Here is a 22,223-nt window from a genome sequence, read left to right on the forward strand (position 1 = left end):
CGATTCACGACGGACGAATAAGAATCCGAAATTCAGCACGTTTCAAAGATTGATATTTAATACTTGGCGAAGTCGATTTGTTTATTCATTTTAAGCGACAGATTTTTGGAGAAAAAAAAGAAAAAAAAACACACAACCCTTGATCGTACGCTTGGAGAATAATACGGCATTATTTTCCGCGTTTTGCGTAACGATTTTCAATCTCCTTTGATTCGCATCCGTGAAGGCAGCTTATATAATAGCGCGAAACAACGTGGAAGGCGGGAATTGAATCGGAGAGAGGCGAAAAACCGCCGACGAGAGCCGAGGTGATATATTCCGGTATCGCGTTGTTCGATCCTGTTTACGCGTCACCCGCGAAATACCCGCGAATCGCGATTACGTAAGATGCGAGAGTGAGAGAGGGGGGGGGGGGGGGGGGGACATTGCAAATTCTAATTTCGATTTCAATGTCCGTGCCGAAACGAGATACATGACGCGGTCTAACAATACGGTGGGAGGATTTTGACCTTGGCTGGAATGGGCAGCTGTTGCTGCTGCTGCTGTAAAGCTGTTATACGTACATATGAGGCATTCCACGCCAACTCTACCAACGTTGGACCCTCGCCATTATTGATTTTCATCAAAATATTCTGATGCAATTCTCCCAGCTCCAAAACAGTACCCTAAATTTTTTCACATTATTTCGAGTCAATTTATATTACTAATGATTTTTGAAAACCAACATGCCCTGTACCGTAATTTAAGAATGTGAAAAAATTGTCAAAAATCTCGCGTCAGTTGTGGAAATTTTTAAACTTGGACTCAGAGCGGGCCGGCTATCGCTGCGACTCTTTTTTGAGCTTTTTAAATAGGAAAAATTGAAGAAAAAAAATAATTAAAAGAGGCGGTGCAAATTGGACGATTGCTCAAACATTTTCGTAGACAGAATCGGATTTTTTGATAATTTTTCGACAATTTTTTCAGATTTTTAAATCACGGCGTAAGACATGTTGGTTTTCAAAAATAATAAGTAGTACAAATTTACTTAAAACAACGTGAAAAAATTCAAGGCATGTTTTGAAGTTTGGGACAATCGCACAAACTTTTTTCCAACATAATCAAAAATGGCAAGGGTCCAACATGGGTACAGTTGGCGTGGAATGCCCCATACATTCGTACATCCTACGAACCCAAAGCAGGCATAACGCGTATGTATAGATAATTGGGAGTACGCGCGTGACTCGACACCGAGGCTGGGTAAAAACATTGTCAAATTTTATCACCACTGAGACAGTGATTAATTTTACATATTACCGTAATATATAATATCTTATACGAACAAGCTTTAATAAACTGACATCGTTACATTGATCATCGGCGATTAATAACGCAGTAGTTGCGTACATTGTATAAAGAATTTGTAAAGAAGTGTACAAACTATTCAACAAAATTGGTATTACAGATTCTCGGCTTCCAAATTTTAACTTTGTTATATACTCTAAAAACTAAACTAAAAGTGCAGGCAACATTTTAACAATATTGAATTTTGACACTATCGTTATTCGCATTGGGAGAGTAAAAAAATAAAAAAAAGTAAAGAAACACAGGATTGCAACGAAAATTGATCTAGTATATGTGGAAAAACATTTTTTTTTTTTTTTTTTTTACAAATAAAAACGTATTTCACATCCGACTACACGAAACTTCACCGACGATCGATAGATACATGTGAATAATTTTTGTATCAAAGATCACCGAAGCCTAGCCTTGAATGATAATAAATATAGAAAAGTATCCGCAATCCGTGGAAAAATTCTACTTTCTCTGTACCGTCAAAAACAATCCGTTGAAGCTCATCTGTGCAGTGGTACAGCTTATACTCTGCACACAGCTCGATCATAAATTCATTCGCTCGACACGTTCAACCTATTTTATACGTACGTAAATACATGTATACATATATGAAACAAGGACAATTTTTCATCGTTCAAACGTCTCGGAATATGCAATGTGAGTGTATACGTACAGACAAAATGCCTCTTTTATCACGCTTATGTATCGTACACAGAGACAAAAAGTGATAAATAATTCAACGGAGATAGGGTGCAGCTGATCTCTGCTCGTATTGTACGATCCGCGGAGAAGGTTCGACCTGTATGGCGAAGGAGGAAAATGTAGGAAGAAAAGCTGTTCGCTCAGCCTCCGTTTACGTACTTTGACGTCGTCGACGTGACGTTCCGGGAAACAGAAACGTTTGCTTTTTACGAGCCGTTCAAAAAATTTGAAACGTGTATCTAGTGTCAACGGAGTCTCCGTATGTTAGAAAACACGTGAGTCACAGCGTAACGGAGTAGATTCTTTTCATGTGCCAAATTGAAAACTAAAATGAAAAAGCAAACAAATGAAACTTCACTTGTGTCTGTATTAAAAAAAAAAAAAAGACGTTGTTTCCAAATATAATTGTAAACCCAGGAATTCGAATCATCGATCGAATGAAAAATATCACATAATTGTTGCTATTTTTCATCGTTACTACATTTTTCGACCACATTGTCTGATCGACTAGCAGAAACTGGAGAGTTTCGCTGAAATATTTTACTACATTTCGCAATGACAAAACTTGCCTCGAGATTAATTCAACGATATCATTGTTTATAAATCGTGAGCGTAAAATTTCACCGAGTAGACTGGATAATAAATTACACCGACATTATTAGCAATACTAATCCTCGCTCGTTTCAATTCGCACAAAATCGGGATCTCAAATGTTGTTAATCCTACGTCGCGGTTTAGACATCGACGCCACGCTGCTGCTTCGGAGCAGCACAAGTTAAACCTGAGCCGTAAGATCCCCGAGCTGATCGCGAGCCTCGGACGTTGTTGAACCTTTCGCGAGATATTATTTACGATCGAAAAACATTCCACGTGAAGCTGATCAGTTGCAGGCAGGCGTTCCAATATCAACATCTATTATCTATAAATATATAATTTATACATATCGCAATACCGAGATACCGTAGAATGAGGAAGGAATTTTTGTGTAAAAAATAATAATTAATAAATTCAAGCACAGTTTTGGACAAAACAAATAGAAAAAAAAAAAGAAATGAAATTAAAAAAAATTTTTAAATTCAAACATGTTTACATCGCACGCTGTTTACACAAAAACAATTGTGTCAATTACGATCAATTACTATCAATTAAAACTCTGGAGGTGACCTGCGTTGAATAATCAAAGATTTGATACCGCGCATTTTTCTCGCGAATGACGTTGCATTCATTGCTCGTGAGCTTTGTATATCATATGCATACATGTAGAGAGCCACCCTAAAATTTTCTTTTATTTCGTCACAATGCCGACAATGAATATAATAATAAGAAAATATGATTGATGAAAAGTAATTTTCAATCCGCTTAGTTTTTTTTTTATCCAATTTTTTCTTTACAACGATTAAAATTTATCATTGATTTTCAATCAGACATGCGTTCTCGAAATATTTCAATTCGATTCGCAGCGTCGAATGATATTTCGAAGTTATACATATTTCTCAATCAACACTGTTGTTGAAAACTTTGTATTATAAGAATTGCAACGGTTTCAATCAATCTTCATCAATTGTTATACGGATAGGTACAAGAATAATACGAGAATGCTTGTGCAACACTACGCGCAAAACATCCAACGATAATTTTTAGTAAATGATCGATGATATTACCCGCCCACACGCCTATGTAACACGATTATGTAGAATTATACGTATAGATACAAATGGACCACAACGTAATGAAGTGACAATAAATTGGAAAAAAAGAGAAAAAAAAGTAAAAATACCAACAATTCAACGTGCTAAAAACAGTTGCAACGCTGACGGAAGTTTGAATTTCTTTGCTTCTTCATCTTAAACAAATATAAGAATGGCAGTAACTGCGTTAACGATTCCGTATATTTTCAAAGGATGTCCTTAGTTCATTCGTTGCTTTCTTTCTTTCTTTTTAACAAATCAAACATCTCAGCATCCGCTGACCGATCAATATCTTCGTTGTTGTCGCACAACTTCCGTTCGAACAATATCTCGAATGAAAGTAAGTCTCTGTAAGTTCTGCCCTTCCAAGCACAACGCATTGAATAAAACATGTATAAAAATTACGATTTATCGGAACGATTCCCGCCATATGCAAAGCTATTAAAGAATTTTCCCCCCAATTGTGTAAACGCTATGGAAATACGTATACGCTCGACGAACTGAAAACCGCGGTTATTTCAATTTTTTTCGTTTTATTTCCCTTTACGCACGCACCTTAAACGGTGATGATCATAAAAAGCAACATCACCAAACTCTGTCGTGGACATTGTCCAACTGCAACGCAGCGGATCGTTTTCCTGTTCGTAAATTCAACTTTCTCTTCCCGCGAGTATGAGCGACCATTTCATACATTGATACACAATGTACCTATTATACGTATTCGTGCGTATACGTACGTACGTTATCCACACATATACGTATAACAAAAGCCATCAATTTTTTCCAACCGATGCTGTGCAAGTAGATCATTGAAAGCGATATTCCACGTATAGTACATACATTCGGAACTGAGTGTAAAACATTACGCGAGATAATCGAAATTCGATTCAAGAATATGATAGGTATATAATATTCGTACAACAAATCTAAAACCATTCTTGCCCGCGATACATCATTATACCGAAATATACCCATCATACGACAATTGAACGTATAATAAATAAACGAATCCCTGTAATAACAATAACAATGACGTTTACAAAATATGATGATTTCGCTCCGAAAATATGCCAATTCGTTTTTACAATACATACAGGATGTCCAACTTGAATCGACACGGCAGAATATTTTGCGAAAAAATGCGTTTGAGAGAAAAATTGTTCGAAGTAAAAGTTTTATGCTTCGAATTGGACAAAATACATTGTGCTACCGTATTTTTTATTCCGTGGACGTTTGCAAGGTCATTTGAAGGATAACGTTGCTTTTTTAAATAGAATCGTGTGTGTTTTTTTTCACAAATTTGAATTCTACAAAAAAAAAAAAAAAAAAAAAAAACTAAAAAAGTACTTCAAAAAATTTTTCCGCTTCGTCACCCGAAACGGTACACCCTGTATAGACGCGCGATCTTTGCCCACGTATACCCCGCGTAGAATATCATATCGCGTCGTACGCAATGTAATCGATAATACGCGTTCATTGAATAATGGCGGTGGTGGTGAGTTGTAAAAAATGAGGCGTAGTTTCCAAGCTGCCTGCGGGCAGGGTTCGGCTCAAGGGCGTCGCTGCAGGCGTCGAGGATGGCGCAGCTGGCCGTCGCGTCCCTTGCTGCATCCATCCCGTGCCACATCGTCGGTAGCTTCACGCGGCCCAGAAAGAGTGTTTATTTTTAATTCCGTACGCCCTGCATCGTCGTCGCTAGTGGCGTTCATCGTCAGCTGGCGGTTGCTCCTCCAGCTTGCAGCTTGTACGATGCGTCCTTAGCTGTACGCCGCAGGGAATGGAAATATAACGCGATGACGTGCGACGATCGTGGTTTCATGCCTAACTTCGATTGAACTGCGGAGAGAAATCGGAAAGAAAGAAAGAAAGAAAAAATCGCTCTTGTGCAATTTTAAAATCAGACTCTTGGCATGGAACTTTAACTTGCAAAAATTGGATTATAGGCATACGTTTCGACTTTCCGTGGTTTATTAAATTTCCCACAATCCCAGAGGCGCGAAGTGCGAACGATTTTTCTGAAAAATTAATACCTTTACGGTAACGTAACCGCAAACCTCATCCTCGTAAAGAAAAACGATCCCGTGACAAAGACGACGACGTGGCGATCGTTGTGTATCGATACGTGACTGCGTAAACACTCGGTAAGTGAACGGGTTCAGGGCTCAGCAAAGAACCGAGGACAACATGGATTGTCAAAAGGCTTTTTACTGCAACAAAGAGTAACGTCAAGCCACGAGATCCAAGTGCCTGCTACTGGGTAGGAATAGAGGGATTATGATAGCATCGCGCGTCTTTTTCGTGAAAAAGATCGAGATTGCGTATCAAGTACATAAGTAATGGGAGGAGAGGATCCGAGTACGACGTGCTTCGAGAACGCGGTCGGCCGATCGTGAGTCGAACCAAAAATAGCCGTCGAGGAAGAAAAAAGGCGGGCGGTAAGGCGGACGCTTTGGTCCGGACCTATATCACTACCTTGGCCCTCTTCTTCTTCTTCTTCTTCTTCTTCTTCGTCTTCAGCTTCGGGATCCGAGAGGCTCAGCAAGCCTTTGTCTGCGTGGCTGCGGGCGGAGGGAGAGAAGGAGACAGAGAGAGAGAGAGACAGTGAGAGAGTGAGAGAGAGAAAGAGAGAAAGAACCGCCGCTTGAGTTTAGGCATCTTTTTGTTTTTTATTTCAATTTTATTATTTCTGTTTAGAAGACTGTACGGAGCCGACTAGTATCATCAGCACGGATGAATTCCTCCCAGGCGTACATTTTTTATTTTTCAGGATCGACAGAATTCGTTGTTATTAATCGTAAGGGGAAAAAAACAATTTGTCTTCTTTCGAAGCATCGCTGTGTAAGGACTTGTAATTCTGTAATTATACCGTTATAAATGAATTTATTATCAGTACAGGGAATGTGATGATAAAAAAAATTGCATAATGTAATATAAATAATACGTTGTTTGAAATAAAATTTAGAAAATCCAATTCCCGCGAGGTCAGACAACGAAACCCTCAACCATATAGATACGCCATGCACACCTGCCTTCTCTCACCATGTTGTTACACCTTATACGTTTTTATTAAATTTTTCTCCCGCCCGTCTATAATCTCATTACTAATAATCTTCAGTCTCGAGCTTCCGCTGTTTACATTACGCAAAACCGTTGAAATTTTCGCAACGAAATATTCGGCTTCCCGTGCTGCGGTACACGGATGAAAATTGAACTTGTATAAAAAAAAAAAAAAAAATAAAATTCCTCCCCTCAGTCTCAGTCAGAAAAAAAAAAAAAAAAAAACAGGTCCTCCCTCTTAATTTACGAAACTAGGTCCTAGAGTAACGCCGCGGTGCGTCGCGACGCCTTGACCGCGTGGCGTCGTCTTGGGTCAGTGAACTTTATACAAGTTGCCTCAAAGTCATCGCCTGGTCCGGATAGCGCTGCGGTCAATCGAGCCCCGAGTCTCGTCGTTGCGGGGTCATTGGGTCAGTCTTGCCGCATGTTTGACCCGCTGCTGCAGTCCGTAACCGAGAAAATTTCGACTGCACCGCTCCGCGTACATGGATAATCAAAAATTAAGAAACTATGCGCTGCACTTGGCGACATAACGCGAAATGATTCTTCGACGTGACGCGTTGGTAAAATGTGCATTTAGAAAAATATATATCGATCAGAGTGGCGACAATTTTGCTCAAATAAAATTCCGAGACTCTTCCCGTCAAAAGATTAAATATTCTCTGATCTTTTTCCACGAAATTTTGGGTGGCTTTTGTGACTTGTAAGAATGTTCCAAAAATTGGGCATCTTCGATGTATAAATTTGAATACAAAAATACATGGTGCTGTTTCGTTTCACAGAAGTAATTATAAATTGAACAATACCATTTTTGCAAGTTATCGTACAATTAGTTCGACCCGAGAACGGTAAAACATAGATCTTTTTTTTTCTTTACCTATTCACGTAACGGGGGTGAGGGTGAAAAAACGCTCGAATCTTGTAAATTCCACCTCTCGAATGCATCGTAATATCGTTAAGGGTCTTATACAGGCCCTAATTTTCTTCGTTTTTGATTAAAGAATCACGTGAACCAAACAACTTTTTTTTACTCACGGTTAATGAGATCTAATTACGGTCGGTATCTCGAATCGAAAACGTAAGCTGTTCTCTTGCGATGGGAAATTTAAATTCCCGTGCGTATGTTTCTTAACCCCCCCCCCCCCCCCCCCCCCCCCCGTTTACGCCGTTCTAATCTAAAACTAAATCAAATGTAAATCTAACAATAAACAACACTGAATCTCATTCGTCCATTTTGAATCCATCCCAAAGTGTCATTAAAAATGACAGATGTCGAGCCGCTATTAATAACATAACTAACGCGATACACCTGCAAAGAATTCCTAATTTAACGATTTACTTGATTATATTATGTAAAAATTAAGTGTATCGAGCGACAAATCTCTTCCGGTTATAAAGAGATCCGCAGAAAACGTATCAGATTACCACGCAACGTCGACCTCTTCGCTTCGCGTTGTAACACCTATGCAGAATTACTCGTCGTTCGTTATTTCATTGAAGTTTGCTCTCACACACACATACAATATTATATTATAATACACTAGTGTACTACAGCAACTACTAGTATATACATATACGTATACATAGGTATAATATACTCGATTCTTTCGGCAAGGTTAAGCGAGAGCCGTAAAGAAAGAAAGAAAGTAACGCGGGCGAAAAGAGAGAAGATACATTTAGCGATTCATGACGTCAGACGGAGCGACGCCGTCTAGCAGCTGCCTCGGTCTCCTCCTCCTTGTCCTCCTCCTCCACCGATTCTCACGGGTTTTTATCGGAATAAAAATAAAATTTAAAAATAATAACCACAATGAAAGTTTTTATTTATTTTTTTCAATTTAAAAAAAGATCACTTCTACAGCGATAGCCTTAAAAATTTATAATAATTATTATCTACTTTTACCTTGATCTGCCGCAGAAAATAAGATATAGAAAAACAAATTCCGAAGAATTACGACCAATAACTTTGTATATCACACGAACCGTTGTCACATGCTGCACGATGCGCCGAAATGAGATGGACCCCAATTTTTCTCGTCATCCCAAACGACGGAAGCGACGTACGGAATATATAACGTATAGTGTATCCATCTCGACGTATTTCGTCGGGCGGCGCGAAATAAAATTGGATTTTTTTTTGTTTCCTTTCTTTCTTTAATCATATTTTCCGAATACTATGTATGACCGCGTATACAACGATACTTAGAACGTGACAAGTTAATGATACGATGTACTGGAATCAGACGGACAAATTACAGTTGCAGTTATATACTACGTATGTTACATGTGCCTACCTACGCAGTATGCGAACGGTTATTATTTTGCTTAATGCATAAAACATTGAAATAAAACTTCATCCTTCTGTGTAAACTGCACAAATCAATTACGACAATACCCTCGTCAATATTTCATCAACGCCATTGATTCGTCCATGTAAAGAATACGAAAAAAAAAAAAAAAAAAAAGAATAAGAAAAAAACAAGGCATCAATTGGTAACGTTTACTTATGCGATGTTCCAGGTACATGCATGCATACATAATATCATTTTCGACATTGATAGACGTTTATAGGTATAATGCGTGCAGACAGAAATGCCTACAATCAGCGATCGAATGTCAACATCGTCTGCAGGCGGGCAATTTTTTACTGCAACTTCAGTAAAAGAAGTTCCATTATTCACTGCACAGTCATTCCTTGCATACATATAGCCGGGATGTTTAGTTTTATTTCTCATTATTATTATATTGATTCCGAAATGTCGCTGCGTTAATAGAAAAAAAAAAAAACAAAATTACCTACAAGATTACAAATTTTAACACGCAAGTTCACGCAATACGTCATACAATTTGCATGAAACAAGCATACGCCCTAATATAAAATACATCTGTTAAATCACGTTGACGTACATAACGCACTCGGTATTTGGGAAAGTAACGTGGAGCGATATCTGATATCATCCTACACGTGACCGCTTATAATATTAACCATACACAATAAACATCATTCTAAATACCTAAATTCGAGTGTATACAGGTGCCTGAATTCATTTATCCCTTCCCCCCCTCCGCGTGCGTATACGTTAAGGAAACCTAACCTATAACTTAAACCAACCCAACTCCAACGTCAGCAATAAAGCACGTACCAACGACGAGACTGTACGCAGATGCATCGCCTACATTTTATAGATACTAGAAATAAAATGCGAGTGACGCGCTATTACACTATACTCGGTATGAATTCCTAACGACTAGACAACACCCGGTCATCTCCTAGAGTTGCGATTCGCGCGCTTGCTCTAGAATTCGACAATTTAAATAAATTTCAAATATCCGATAGTTGGTCCCCCTGACGGACAGCCGTTCTCGGATTCTAGCGCATGCGCATCGCCGCGAATCCAGAAGACTACGACGGTGTGTAGTAGTTGAGAATTCACTCTGTACACACACATGTATATGTATATATATAATAGCCTGAGTGTTTGTACAACGATATCTCGCCTAATCTCAACGCGACTGATGCTAGCGGGCTGCATCGGTTATACAATATTATAACCTTGTACCCATCACTCGAGTGAGAGAGAATGAGAGAGAGGGAGAGAGAGAGAGAGAGAGAGAGAGAGAGAGAGAGAGAGAGAGAGAGAGAGAGAGAGAGAGAGAGAGAGAGAGAGAGAGAGAACGGATCGTACAGCCGGGCAAACGAAGAAAGGGCCCCTTGCCTGCATGTCGGGTACAAAGGGACGTGGGGGTTTCCTAGTACCGAAGGAGAGCGTAGGGAGAGAGAAACAGCGACGAAGAGGAGAGGAGAGGAGAGGAGAGGAGAGAAGAGAGGAAGGGCCAAAAAGAGACACGAAGAGGCGAGAGGCAAAAAAGGATAAAAGTGGGGGAGACCCTGCGGGGACTACTTTCTCCCTACCCAGCCCCCCCCCCTGCCCCGCCCGGCGTCCGTCCCTCAAGCAGCGTCGCTTCCGCCGTCCAAGACGGATAGAAGGAGAGGAAGAAAGGAGGGGCGCGAGGGTTGCCCAAACGAAGCGAGAGACGTTTCCTACGCTCCGAGAGAAGATGGAAAATTTCGATGCTGTATTCCGTGCGTGTACATACTTGTATATAACATGCAAATAATACACATGCGTACGTGGACGTTCGCATATTATATATATGTACGCATGTAAGGTTATGACGTTGCCGGAACTCTTTTGTACAACGAAGGAAAACAGTGGAATATTATATTTTTCTTTGTTTTTTTTTTATTCTTTTTTTCTCTACCGTTTGTCGTTCGTCGCTGTTGCTGTTGTTATTGCTATGCTGCTGCTGCTGCGACGGAATTCATATCGATTACCAAACTTGCTGTATTTATTTTTATCGTTTTCACTTTTACATAAAAGCATGTACAACGCACCGACCGTAATGACAATCATAGATCCTAGTATATGTGTATATCAGGGTGGTCCTTGTATGAGGCAGAAAAAAAAAATTCACAACGGAGGCTGTTCATTCGGTTCTAAATGGTGAAAAAAAAATTCATGCTTTTTTTCAGATTCTTATTTCATTCCCCTAGTCTCCCTGTTTAAGCGGCAAGTTTCAAATTATCCAAAAGCATGCTCGTTCACTATATTTTGTACTGAATTTTATTTCAAAGTTATTCGTAGGCAAAAAAATCCGTAATCTCGAATATTCGGTGAGATTCAACTTCTTTGCAGGGAATAAATAATAAAGAAAAAAATAAAAAATCCCAGTGTCAGACTTGATCTGAAAAAAAAATTTTCAAACAAAACACTAACTAATTCATTTAATCAGCACTGTAGTGGAATAACCCAGATGTCAACGCTACGTAATATCACAGTCGATGACGTGCGAATGTTGAGGTTCTTTTTTTTGAATTAATCTGATCCATTTGTCATCTTGAGGGAAGAAAAAAAATTAATAAATAAAAAATTTAACGTCGCATACGTTTCTCATGGAATAACCCATTTATGATTGTTTATTTATCACAGAAAAGTAGATGAATCTCACTGAAAATATGGATTTTTTGTTTGCCTATGAATAACCTTGAAATAAAATTCAGTACAAAATATAGTGAATTAGCATATTTTTTAATAGTTTGAAATTCTATATATATACCCTGGAAGGACAATGAAAATTTTGACGGAATGACGATTCTCGGTTATGTCTGCAAACTGACCAGTAGCTTGTAAGAATAATATATATCTGAGAGATGTGGAATGAAGGGTGTTCGAAAGAAATACAGTAAACTCCCGTTTAACCGAACAAACTTTTTCGAATGCACCTACCTCTACCTTTGAGTAATCCCTAGTTGTGTTTCATATTTTTGTAGTTCATTTTTTGTTTCAAAGAGTATGTAGTAAAATTAAAACTCCTTTTTTTCCCGCTGGCAAACCAGGTGGATTTTTTCTGTATCGTCGCAAAATAAATGAGCTTTGTTATTCAGCACTTAAAAACTGTTTAACCCGTCAACAAAAATTGTTCAGTCAAAAACATACAGGCTTATTCGCAACCGTATCAATAGCATTCTACGTACGCACGTTTTACGATCATATTTCGCGGTATTGATGCAATTCGGAGTGTTTCACGCGAGACTTTGGTTCATCCGAAATTTTCGTTATCCGAACCGTCCTCCGTCCCGATCATTTCGGATAAACGGGAGTTTACTGTACTACTTATATTCTCCGAAAATGCTGCTCTAGAACGGGATCTGTATTCGACGAAAACGGTAGGAGTTCGATTCGGTTCTTATGCAAGTGCAACGTCGCGAGGAGTAAGAGAGAAGGAGAGAAGGAGAGAAGGAGAGAGAGATAGAGAGAACGAGAAGCATCACCGTATTGTGGGTAACGCTGGTAACGCTGGAGGTCTCAGAGACACCATTGTTGTCTGCACGTCGTCGTGTCGACGCTTTGCGTACGATGAATTATACGTAAATCCAACGAACGAGAACAACAAACGACGTACGGAAGAATAAAATAATCGAACATTATTTTCGTAGCTGCTTGGTGTAATCGCGGAAAACCGCAAAGAATCTGCGTACATCAAAAACCGATGCGGTGCAAAAAAAGGAAATAGTACAGCGGTAGCTGACGACGGAAATATTGGTATATTAATCACGTGGAAAAAAAAAAACCCCCCAGAAAAAACCAACAATAACACAATCATCGCCGCTCAGGAAGTATAAAAATAAGAATGATAACAATAACGATGATGATAATAAAACAACCTTACCGTTACATATACCTATGTATAATAATAAGCGCGTACTCGCGAGTTGTTGAATGGATGACACGAGCTTTACTTACTCTTACGCCTTACACGTACGTAATGTGTACACTCGTATGCGCGATGAATGTGGGTACGTGTATACTCGGTGCGACTGCCGATGAATTTTGCAGCGTTGCATTATCGATGTATGAATTAATAAGAACAATACCTACGTCACGTGTGACGGGTTCTATGAACAGTTATCTATAATCAATGGGACTCAATTCGCGTTATTATAGTTTTTATACTTTTTTTTTTTTTTCTTTTTCTTTCTTTGGGCGGGTTCCTTCAGTTCCAATTTGCAGTCTTCTTAACCGCAGACTACGGCTCGTTCGATATACAAATAGTATATTAAGAGGGCTAGGGAGGTTTCTTTTATTTTCGTCTCTTTCTTTTCGTCGAACCGTTTTCAACATGCACGACGCAATTTGCTAGGCTAGGTCATAATGCTTGACATGCCGAGATGTTACGTATGTCTGGTAATAAAGGGCATGATTCTTCAGCTCTGCAGTTATAGTTACAGTCCCGTGAACGCTGCACGTTATATAATTTTTTTTATTTAAGGTCTCTTATTCCACGGTGTAAATAATCGTAATTCATAGATTTGAAAAAAAAAAAAAAATATTAAAAAAAAAAGAAAAAAAAACATCTACCGTAACTAAAGTGAGTCGTTTATATAATTAGCAAAAATTAAACTCCCGTAGGTACCTATACGTACGACGTATAACACGTCTACGTTATGCGTAAGGATGAATACGTCCTCTTAACGGTTTTTCACCGTTCAAAAGATCAAAAACTCGAAAATTCGTTTCGTCTCGTTCAGTCCCGTTCAGTCTCGTCTTCTCGATTCTTGTTTTATTTTTTTTCGACGACCCTTGTACGATCCACCTGTTTGATTATACAGGTAGATAAAGAGGGCGATATACCTTAACACGTGAATGTTCCAGAGGAGAGAGTTCCACTGGCAGCAACTGCGCCATACGTAGGCGTACTACAAAGACGATTTAAGATTAGGCTCTGTAGTATATACTTTTATATTTTATAGACAGCCGTTTAGAGAGAGCAATACATCCAACGTTCGGTTGGTAATAATTTTTCCTTCATTTCATCATTTTTCTCAATCCCTTTACGGTTCTCTTCTCTTTTAGTTTCGTTACAAGTAGGTAACAGCACGAGCAAAGTATCCGTATTATCAGAACTAGTCAACCCGATTATATCGCAGAAAGCAGCTCAATTGTTACAAGCCTCGGAAAACGAAAGGGGAAAAAACTCTGATGCACGGTTTTATCATACGATTATGTACATGTTTTATAACATACGATTAAATGGCTTTATTAAGCGAAATGTGACGATGAAAAAATAAAGAAATAAACAAAAAAAATATATTTACTTATCAAATATTATTTTTTAGTTTTTAGTTGACCACTTTTCCTCTTCTATTTGTATTTTTATATTTTCGGTCCGCGTACAGGTTCATTATTGAACCTCTGCGGAATACGCGTGTATTGTTATGCGTATGTATTTACTTTGTAACCGGACAAATGATAAATAAAAAAATAGATAAACATATACCTATAAATGAGAGAAGAGTTTTATTAACGAGATTAGGAAATATGCAGTCGCAGCAGCCGATAAGTCCATTCCTAGACGAGGCCGAGCAAGTGCATAGCTGTGCACCAGAAGCGATACTGCAAGCGGTTCTGCGGTGCCGTGGCAAATCGAATCGCCGCAGAGCTCGCAAAGGAGCGAATTTATCCTCTATAGATATGCATGCATGCATACAGAGTGCATCGCTTCGATCGTACGGTAAACGATTTACGTACATGCATGTTGACACGAGTACGGAAAAGGAATGAATTAATTGAAAAGAAGGGCTTCGATATACACCGAGAAAAATTTCATTTGTACAGTAACTAGAAAAATTGGGTAAAACAGGTATCGTTAAAAAAACTGTTTGAATATTGTTGGAATTAGGAAAAACGAGATACGCGTAACCATTTTGCGCTATCGTCGATCCTTTTTTGGCTATTGCAACGCAAAATCAGTTTCTTCGGTTTACTCTACTTTTTTAGTCAAACAAGGCTTTAACGTCAATTTATTCTTGCACGAGCATTAAATTTTCGCAACAGTTGCAAGAAAATATAGTAACAGTGATCGTAATGAGAAAGAATAGTAACGGATACCAGACTTTCTGGTAACAGCTACGAAACTAATTTTCATTTTGTACCTAGAACTATATTTTTCGATTGTGGTAAAAAATGAAAATAGTTAAGGACTGAGCGGTAACCGGAACTAACGATTTCTCTCACAATCAGTGTAATTTTCGCTGCCGCGGACGATACAAAGGCATTGTGTACGTACCTAAGTATGTTACATATGTACGTGCGAATTAAGAGTATGCGAGGATAAGATGATTCGAACAAGATCAGGCCGCGTTCTTAAAGAATCGCTGCAATTTATAATTGAGTCACGATCTGCCTGCATCGATTTTGAAGGAACATCACATTTATCTGATTGTAGACATGTATATATGTGTATACATATACTACATACATTGCCGCCGCGACTTGATAACGATTAAATTAATAGAGAAAGGTTTATAAATATCTTATAATTATATACGTATTCGAAACCTACAGCACATTTTTTACATTATCCTATAAATTTCCGAACAAGCAAAAGCTCCCAGAGGACCATCATCCTATAATTACCTCTTCCATGCACACAAAAAAGTAGGAGGGTATAGATATTATCGCGCGACGAAAAATAAAATTCAGCAACTTGTCGGACGTCGTAAAGTTATTGTACAAAACGTCCTACACGGGTATTATTTATACACAGACGAGAACAATATAAGCGCGAGGTTATACGTTAGCAAAAATCTAACACAGAGAATGGCAGCTTGATATAAATAAATTGAAAAGAAGAAGAACCAAAAAACAAGGCACTGAATTCGAAATCGAAAAATAATGAACGTGTAGGCGACGAATGACGAATGTCGTTACTTCTTTTGTTACATTTCAGTGAAAAGAAACGAAAAGAGGTCAAAATTAAAAAAAAAAAAAAAAAAATAATAATTAACCAAAGAAAAGCACGAATTACGAGAGAGTAAAATTGTCGTAATTTTTAAAATTTATTTCTTTCGACTTCCATCGACGGCGTCAAGTTACGTCTTTCCATGCACACACGCATCACCCTCCCTCCCCGTAGATGTGCGTTATAGACGCCGCGCGATATCTATTTTTCGCTCGTTCCTATTAGGTACACGTGCACCGAGCCGAGTGGTGCAACGCGGCGTGCAGTGTTATACATAACAGCGGCGATTGTACCTGCAGCACTCGTATACTATCGCGTTGACCGTGGTCAAGAGAACCGTATTATACATTCCGCACGTCTATGTCCAAGCAAGCCTGTTCCTGCGATTATTAGTGCGCAGGTAAAGAGAGGAGGGGGGAAAAAAGGGAGGAAATCATTATCGATATTTTGGACTGCTGATACGTAGACTCGTATGGCAAAGTGAGGTAAATTTTCAATTTCTATAAAGCGTGTCAAGTCGACCGTATAAGAGACAACATTTTTTTTTAGTACATTATATACATATATATATATCTATTATATAACTTTTGGCGGGGATTAAGCGATTATAATAATACATCCTCTTTGTAAATATGTGTATATATATATAATATATATATTGTGTAACATGGATTTGCAATTATCTGATAACGACGCTATCGAGATGAAGAAGAGGAATTTGAGTTGAAAATGGCTTAAGGCGATGTTGCGCGCCGTTTATACCTACGCTTTGAAAAACTTTTGCACAATTTTTGACCACTTACTTATCTCTTGTTTTTATTCATAATTTGTTATGACGTGAGGAGGAAAGAAAAAAAAAAAAAAACAGACATAGAGAAAGAAAGATACCGAAACAAACAACCCGTTGAACAGGAACCGAAACGTGGACTGAATTTAAAAATATAGATATAGAGTTGCGGGTAAGAGTTTGACATGAAAAAACGAGGACGACGAGGACAAGAAGCAACAAAGAAACTTGGTTAGAGGAAGCAGTCAAGCCCCTCGTCTATTTTTAAATCCGTACGCTCGTCCGTCGAACAGCAGCGTATAATAATACGTAACTAATACCTAGTAGCGTAATCAGTATACGGTACCACACACACCTCTATATATACATGTATATATGTATGGATGCTATTGATGCCCTGCGGCGACCAAACCTAACCAGGTTATTTTTCAGATTTATGAAAATTATCGTCCAACAAACTCGTACAATATAGTTATAAACGTCTTGTATTTTCCCAAGGTCGTTCGTAAATGCGCAAACAATTGAACCCGTTGCGAATAATGATAATAATATTAAACGATTGATAATGATAAATCAATAAAACGATTGCTGCTGCATGTACGCAACCTGCACACGCGTAAAAAATATTTTATACATATACATTGCAGCAATAAATAGTGATAATAACTAATTCAATTACATTTCTCACGAAATATCTATGTGTATATATATATTATACGTAAAATATAACGAGGCTGTAGAGATCCGGTAGAATTGATAATAAAAAAAAAAATGAAGAAAACAAGGTACAATTAGTGAAATCTTATAATTGATAAGAGGCCGCGGTGCTCGTTACGTGGCATTCCACGTAAGTGCATACGTACATATTGACATACCCATGCACACATACCATATCGGTTTATACGAAAATGTCTACATCACGTTTAATCACGGTTTGCAATCAGCTGATTGTCTTCTCTCTCTCCCTCCCCGCATGTGTCCATGTCCCTCTACCCAACGCGTATGTACAGGGTATTCCGTCAGCTGATACGCAGCCGATCGCGTAGACTCGTTGTCATTTGCACATGTGGCGCCACCAGATTTGACTCGAGTCACTCGAGTGACGTCGTACGACGTTACGTACCACCGAGGAAAATTGTGCACAAACAACGTGCGCACCTATATAACGTATCTATATAATATATTATATTATATATGTTCATGTACACACTGCGGTATTGTAGTAACGCAATCGCATGCATAGATATATATGTAACTTTATTATAACACATGTTCCACGTCAAGAAGAGCACACACGCGCACACACACAATGTAGCGATATATGGTGTACGTATGTACCGCGTTTACCTATAATAATGCTGTACGGCGCCGATAGGAACTGGGTATTATTGTTATTATTACGGTTATAATATCTACCGGCCCAAGCTTCCATCCTTAAACAGAGAACGACGACGCTTCAATTCAACCGATGCATGGAAAATTCAGAAGAACTTAAACATATTTTTAAACTCGTTCGATATGTATTCGCGTAAGAAAATACTCCTTCCGAGACGCGGCATATGATCTATGACCGTACGACTACCCCATGGTGTGCAATACGTGTTACCATTTACACCACAGCGTAGTACATAATTATTCCGATGTATAATTATGATGTAATAGTATATTTTTCTATACCGGACAAGGAATAAAGTAAGAAAAAGAAGGGAAAAAAAAACGATTACTACATTACGAAAAACTAAATGATTCGTATATAAATTAACGATTGTGTTAAAGTTTAAAACATCCGATATTTTTTTTTCTTTCTCTTCTTAGTTTCCTTGTTTTTCGACAATCAAATTACGCACAATACCACATATTATTGTAGGTTGAAAGAAGTGTTATTCTAGTCTCTTCGGTGTGTTCGTAAAATCTCAAAAACATGTAGGTACATCATAATGACGGTACATTACGTAGGAAAACCTGTCGAAGTAGGTACAGCTGTGAAATCCTTATACCTGTATCAAACTGTAATAAGAAAAAAAGACAAAAAAAAAGAGAGAGAGAGAGAGAACCCACCTACAGGATCCTGACGACGATCGAGCGTTGTGCGGGGTTTTTATTTTGGCGTGCCTTGAAAATTATTTTGCACACCCACGTGGACCCGCGATTGCACGTCTTTTCTTATTTTCTCACAAACTTTGCCAGAAATTTTCTTTTGTGCATTCGTTTGAGGGGAAATTGGCAAATAGAATTGAATAAAATGAAATGAAATGAAAAACAAAAACAAACAACAATGAAAAGAAAAAAAAGTCTGCGAAACCTTATTTTCCAAAGCGCCATTGGCCATCGTATAGAAAACACAAGAGCGTGCAAGCAAGTGTCGTCAAAGAAGTAAATCGAAATTTTTTGCATGCGGAAAACAGAGAGAGGAATAATCGAGGAGCGAGATGTTTGTATATCGCTTACTTCCTATTACAGGCAACAAAGTACATACATAAATACATTCGTGCGTAAATGTGATAACGTACCGATGTACGTTCGCCGCGTACAGCAATGGGAATATGTAAACAAGAAGAAGGCATTCAGCCGGCCGGCGGCGCGGCGTGGTTCGCGTCTTATTTATAGAAGCAAATTATTGTGCAACAAAACGCGGGGCTTACGTAACTTGCCGCCGGTCTCTCTTTCTCCTTCTCTTTCGATTTCTATTTCTCTTGCTCCTTCTGTCCGTCTTTTGCAAACTTCTCTTCTCTTCTATTCTCTAGTCTCGTTATTTATATGCAATTTATTAATGATATTAATGAAAATGTTTGCTCGACTTCTCGTGTAAGGTGTTTCTTTCTCAAATTCGAACCGTAGTGGTCGCAAGTACATACGTTGTATTGTTTCGTTTCATTGAGGAGAAAGACTAAAAGCTTGCCGCCAGTGCTAATTGTCGAAAATTATGAAAGAAACCTCAGAATAATAACAACAACAATAAGAATAATAACAACACATGAACACGAGGGGAAACAAACCCGGTCGGTTATATTGTATGTACATAAATACACGGCACGTCCTACCACGCCTCTGATTCGCGTTTTCAAAACAACTCTTATAATAAAAACCGCGCCTCGGGTTGATCATGCGGTTGAGGTCCGAGTAAGGCTTTATGAATTAAAAATTCCTGACACGAGAAATACGCGATTCTACACGTGTTTCGTCATGTCATTAAAAAAAAAAAAGAAAAAAAAAGAGCAGAAATATAGTTGAAAATTATATTATCGATATTGGTGTCAAGTCCAAGGCCGTCGGGAATTACTACATAGGCAAAACTATTTGATTTATCGAAATAATGCTATTGAAATATCGTCGTTCGATTGATCCGCAAGATGATATAAAACACAGTAAAAGCAAAAGCAAAACCAAAGATAAAAAAAAAAAAAAATATACAACATAATCGCACGTATTTACCTATCTGCTTCCCGTCATAATATTGCTGTTATGGATCGAAAAATATAAACCGTTAATAACGAGAGTAAGAATAAAAAAATTGAAAATTTCCTCACGAATTAACTGGTAAGACCTGCGTACAGAATGACTACACGATATACGCTCATAAACTCATTACACGAGGTAATTGTAAATACAAGAGCGAGAATGCGACGGCAAATGGCGTGGCGGCGAGGAAGGAGCATTGAGTGCAGAGACGAAAATCGAGAATAAAAGGAGAATCGAGAGAAGGAAGGAAAGCAGGTAGGCAAGCAGGCAGCCGGCCGGCCGGTCAGTCGGCGCCTCGCACCAGCTGAGTAAAATGAATTCGTTTAAATGCGCGTACATCGCGCGTCCTCCGTCCCACGTTTCTAATTATAGAAGTTCATTATCGCGGCGCTCGGACGCGCTCCGGTCTTCGGTTCGATAAGCGAATTACAACGGACAAAAGTTGACCCCACGGATGGGAATCGGGATCGGCTGCAGCAGCAGCAGCGAAAGCAGCAGCATCATCATCATCATCAGCAGGGGGATGTCGAGGGAGCGGCGGCAGGGCGGCGAGAGTCGGGGAGGAAAGAGAGGGGGGGGGGGGGGGGAGACGAGGAGGGAAAACGTCGAGAGAAACGTGGGGTGGTGTCAACGGGAGAGACGGAGGTGCGCGTGTGTTTTTAGCCGGTAGCGCGAAATGGCGCGTCTGGTATAAGCGAGAAACGAGAGAAAAATAGAATATTTTTTAGCACGTTTTCGGTCGGCTTACCTGCAGAGTTCGGCTTCCTGTTCGTCCACCGCTTCAACGATTTCCTCGAGGAGAATTCTGTCGTCACTATTACTAAACACTGACATAATTCGTCGATCTACGCCACTTTGGTAAACCGCGTATTTTCACGTCCCACGGGTCACAGAGAATATGAAAATACAGTAGCACACCTCCGTTTTGGATGGTTAGAATAATAATAATAATGATAATAATAATAACAACAAAAACAACAACAACAACAACAGCAACAACACACACTTGAAACTCGCACAGGATATTTATACGACGTTATTGCGTACCATTTATCACGTATATCGTATATCAAACGCACGTCGGTTTTCGTCCGTCCACGGGGCAGCCACACCGCGGCGCACACACAACGCCCGATCGCGTTTTGTAATGGCGATCTTTGGCGGGAAACAGCTGAGGGCCCCCACGACGACGCACCGTGGATCACCAGGGATCACTCCGCCGCCGGCTACCCTAACCCACCGCCGAGTTTTATTACGCACCTCCGATATCGGGTGATAAAAATTGGTGCGACTGAGAAAACGGGACGAACCGCGGACTCGAATTAGGGCGAAATAAAACAAACTGCGACGAAAGTCATCGTCCACTAACTCTTACACACGAAATATCCACCGACCGGCATGCGAAATAACTCGAGCGAAGCGACGGACTAGTTTTCCTCCGTGTAGCTTACGCTAGACGTGCGCCACGGCCGCGCGGGAAACATCTGCCAGCTGGCGGAGGCCCCGCCCATAGAATACGCCGGGTATCCCCCCCTCTCATTCCTGCCATCCCTACGCCGAACGCCCCGCTCCGTAGCCTCGTCCCGCACGATACGCAAGTACACAAGCCCACGGCGACCCGCCGGCCGGCCACACGCCGTGACAGTTGACGATAAAAACTGCCCCACTCTTCTCTCCCCCGCCCCAAAGCCCGTGGCGTCGCCCCTCGTCAGCCGGGGTTACGCTTACGTTGCGGTGTAGTACGCGACTCGAGGACTCTGCGCGTACCCGGGAGTATTTTTCGCAAGTACCTGGTTTACTGAACGCGGAATTGAAAACTTGGAGGGGTACGACCGAGAGGAATCGATAACGGTCGAAATCTCACCTTTTAGCCTTTATTGCGGAATAAAATG

The 22,223-nt window shown here is 39.6% G+C and overlaps 1 protein-coding gene across 3 annotated transcripts in view; it reads right to left on the bottom strand.

Moving 5' to 3' along the window:
- LOC124300522 (helix-loop-helix protein 11) overlaps positions 1 to 21,860 on the bottom strand; it is a 175,581-nt gene extending 153,721 nt beyond the window's left edge. Inside the window, exon 1 of one of the 3 annotated variants that reach the window (XM_046754727.1) lies at positions 21,080 to 21,860. In XM_046754727.1, coding sequence (XP_046610683.1) covers positions 21,080 to 21,165 — 86 coding nt within the window. In that variant the 5' untranslated portion in view covers positions 21,166 to 21,860. The remainder of the gene's footprint in view (positions 1 to 21,079) is intronic. The other 2 variants (XM_046754726.1, XM_046754725.1) reach the window with 2 other exon arrangements.
- Positions 21,861 to 22,223: the final 363 nt, after the last annotated feature.

The sequence above is a fragment of the Neodiprion virginianus genome, chromosome 3 (assembly GCF_021901495.1).
Source record: "Neodiprion virginianus isolate iyNeoVirg1 chromosome 3, iyNeoVirg1.1, whole genome shotgun sequence".
NCBI classification, from domain to species: Eukaryota; Metazoa; Arthropoda; class Insecta; order Hymenoptera; family Diprionidae; genus Neodiprion; species Neodiprion virginianus.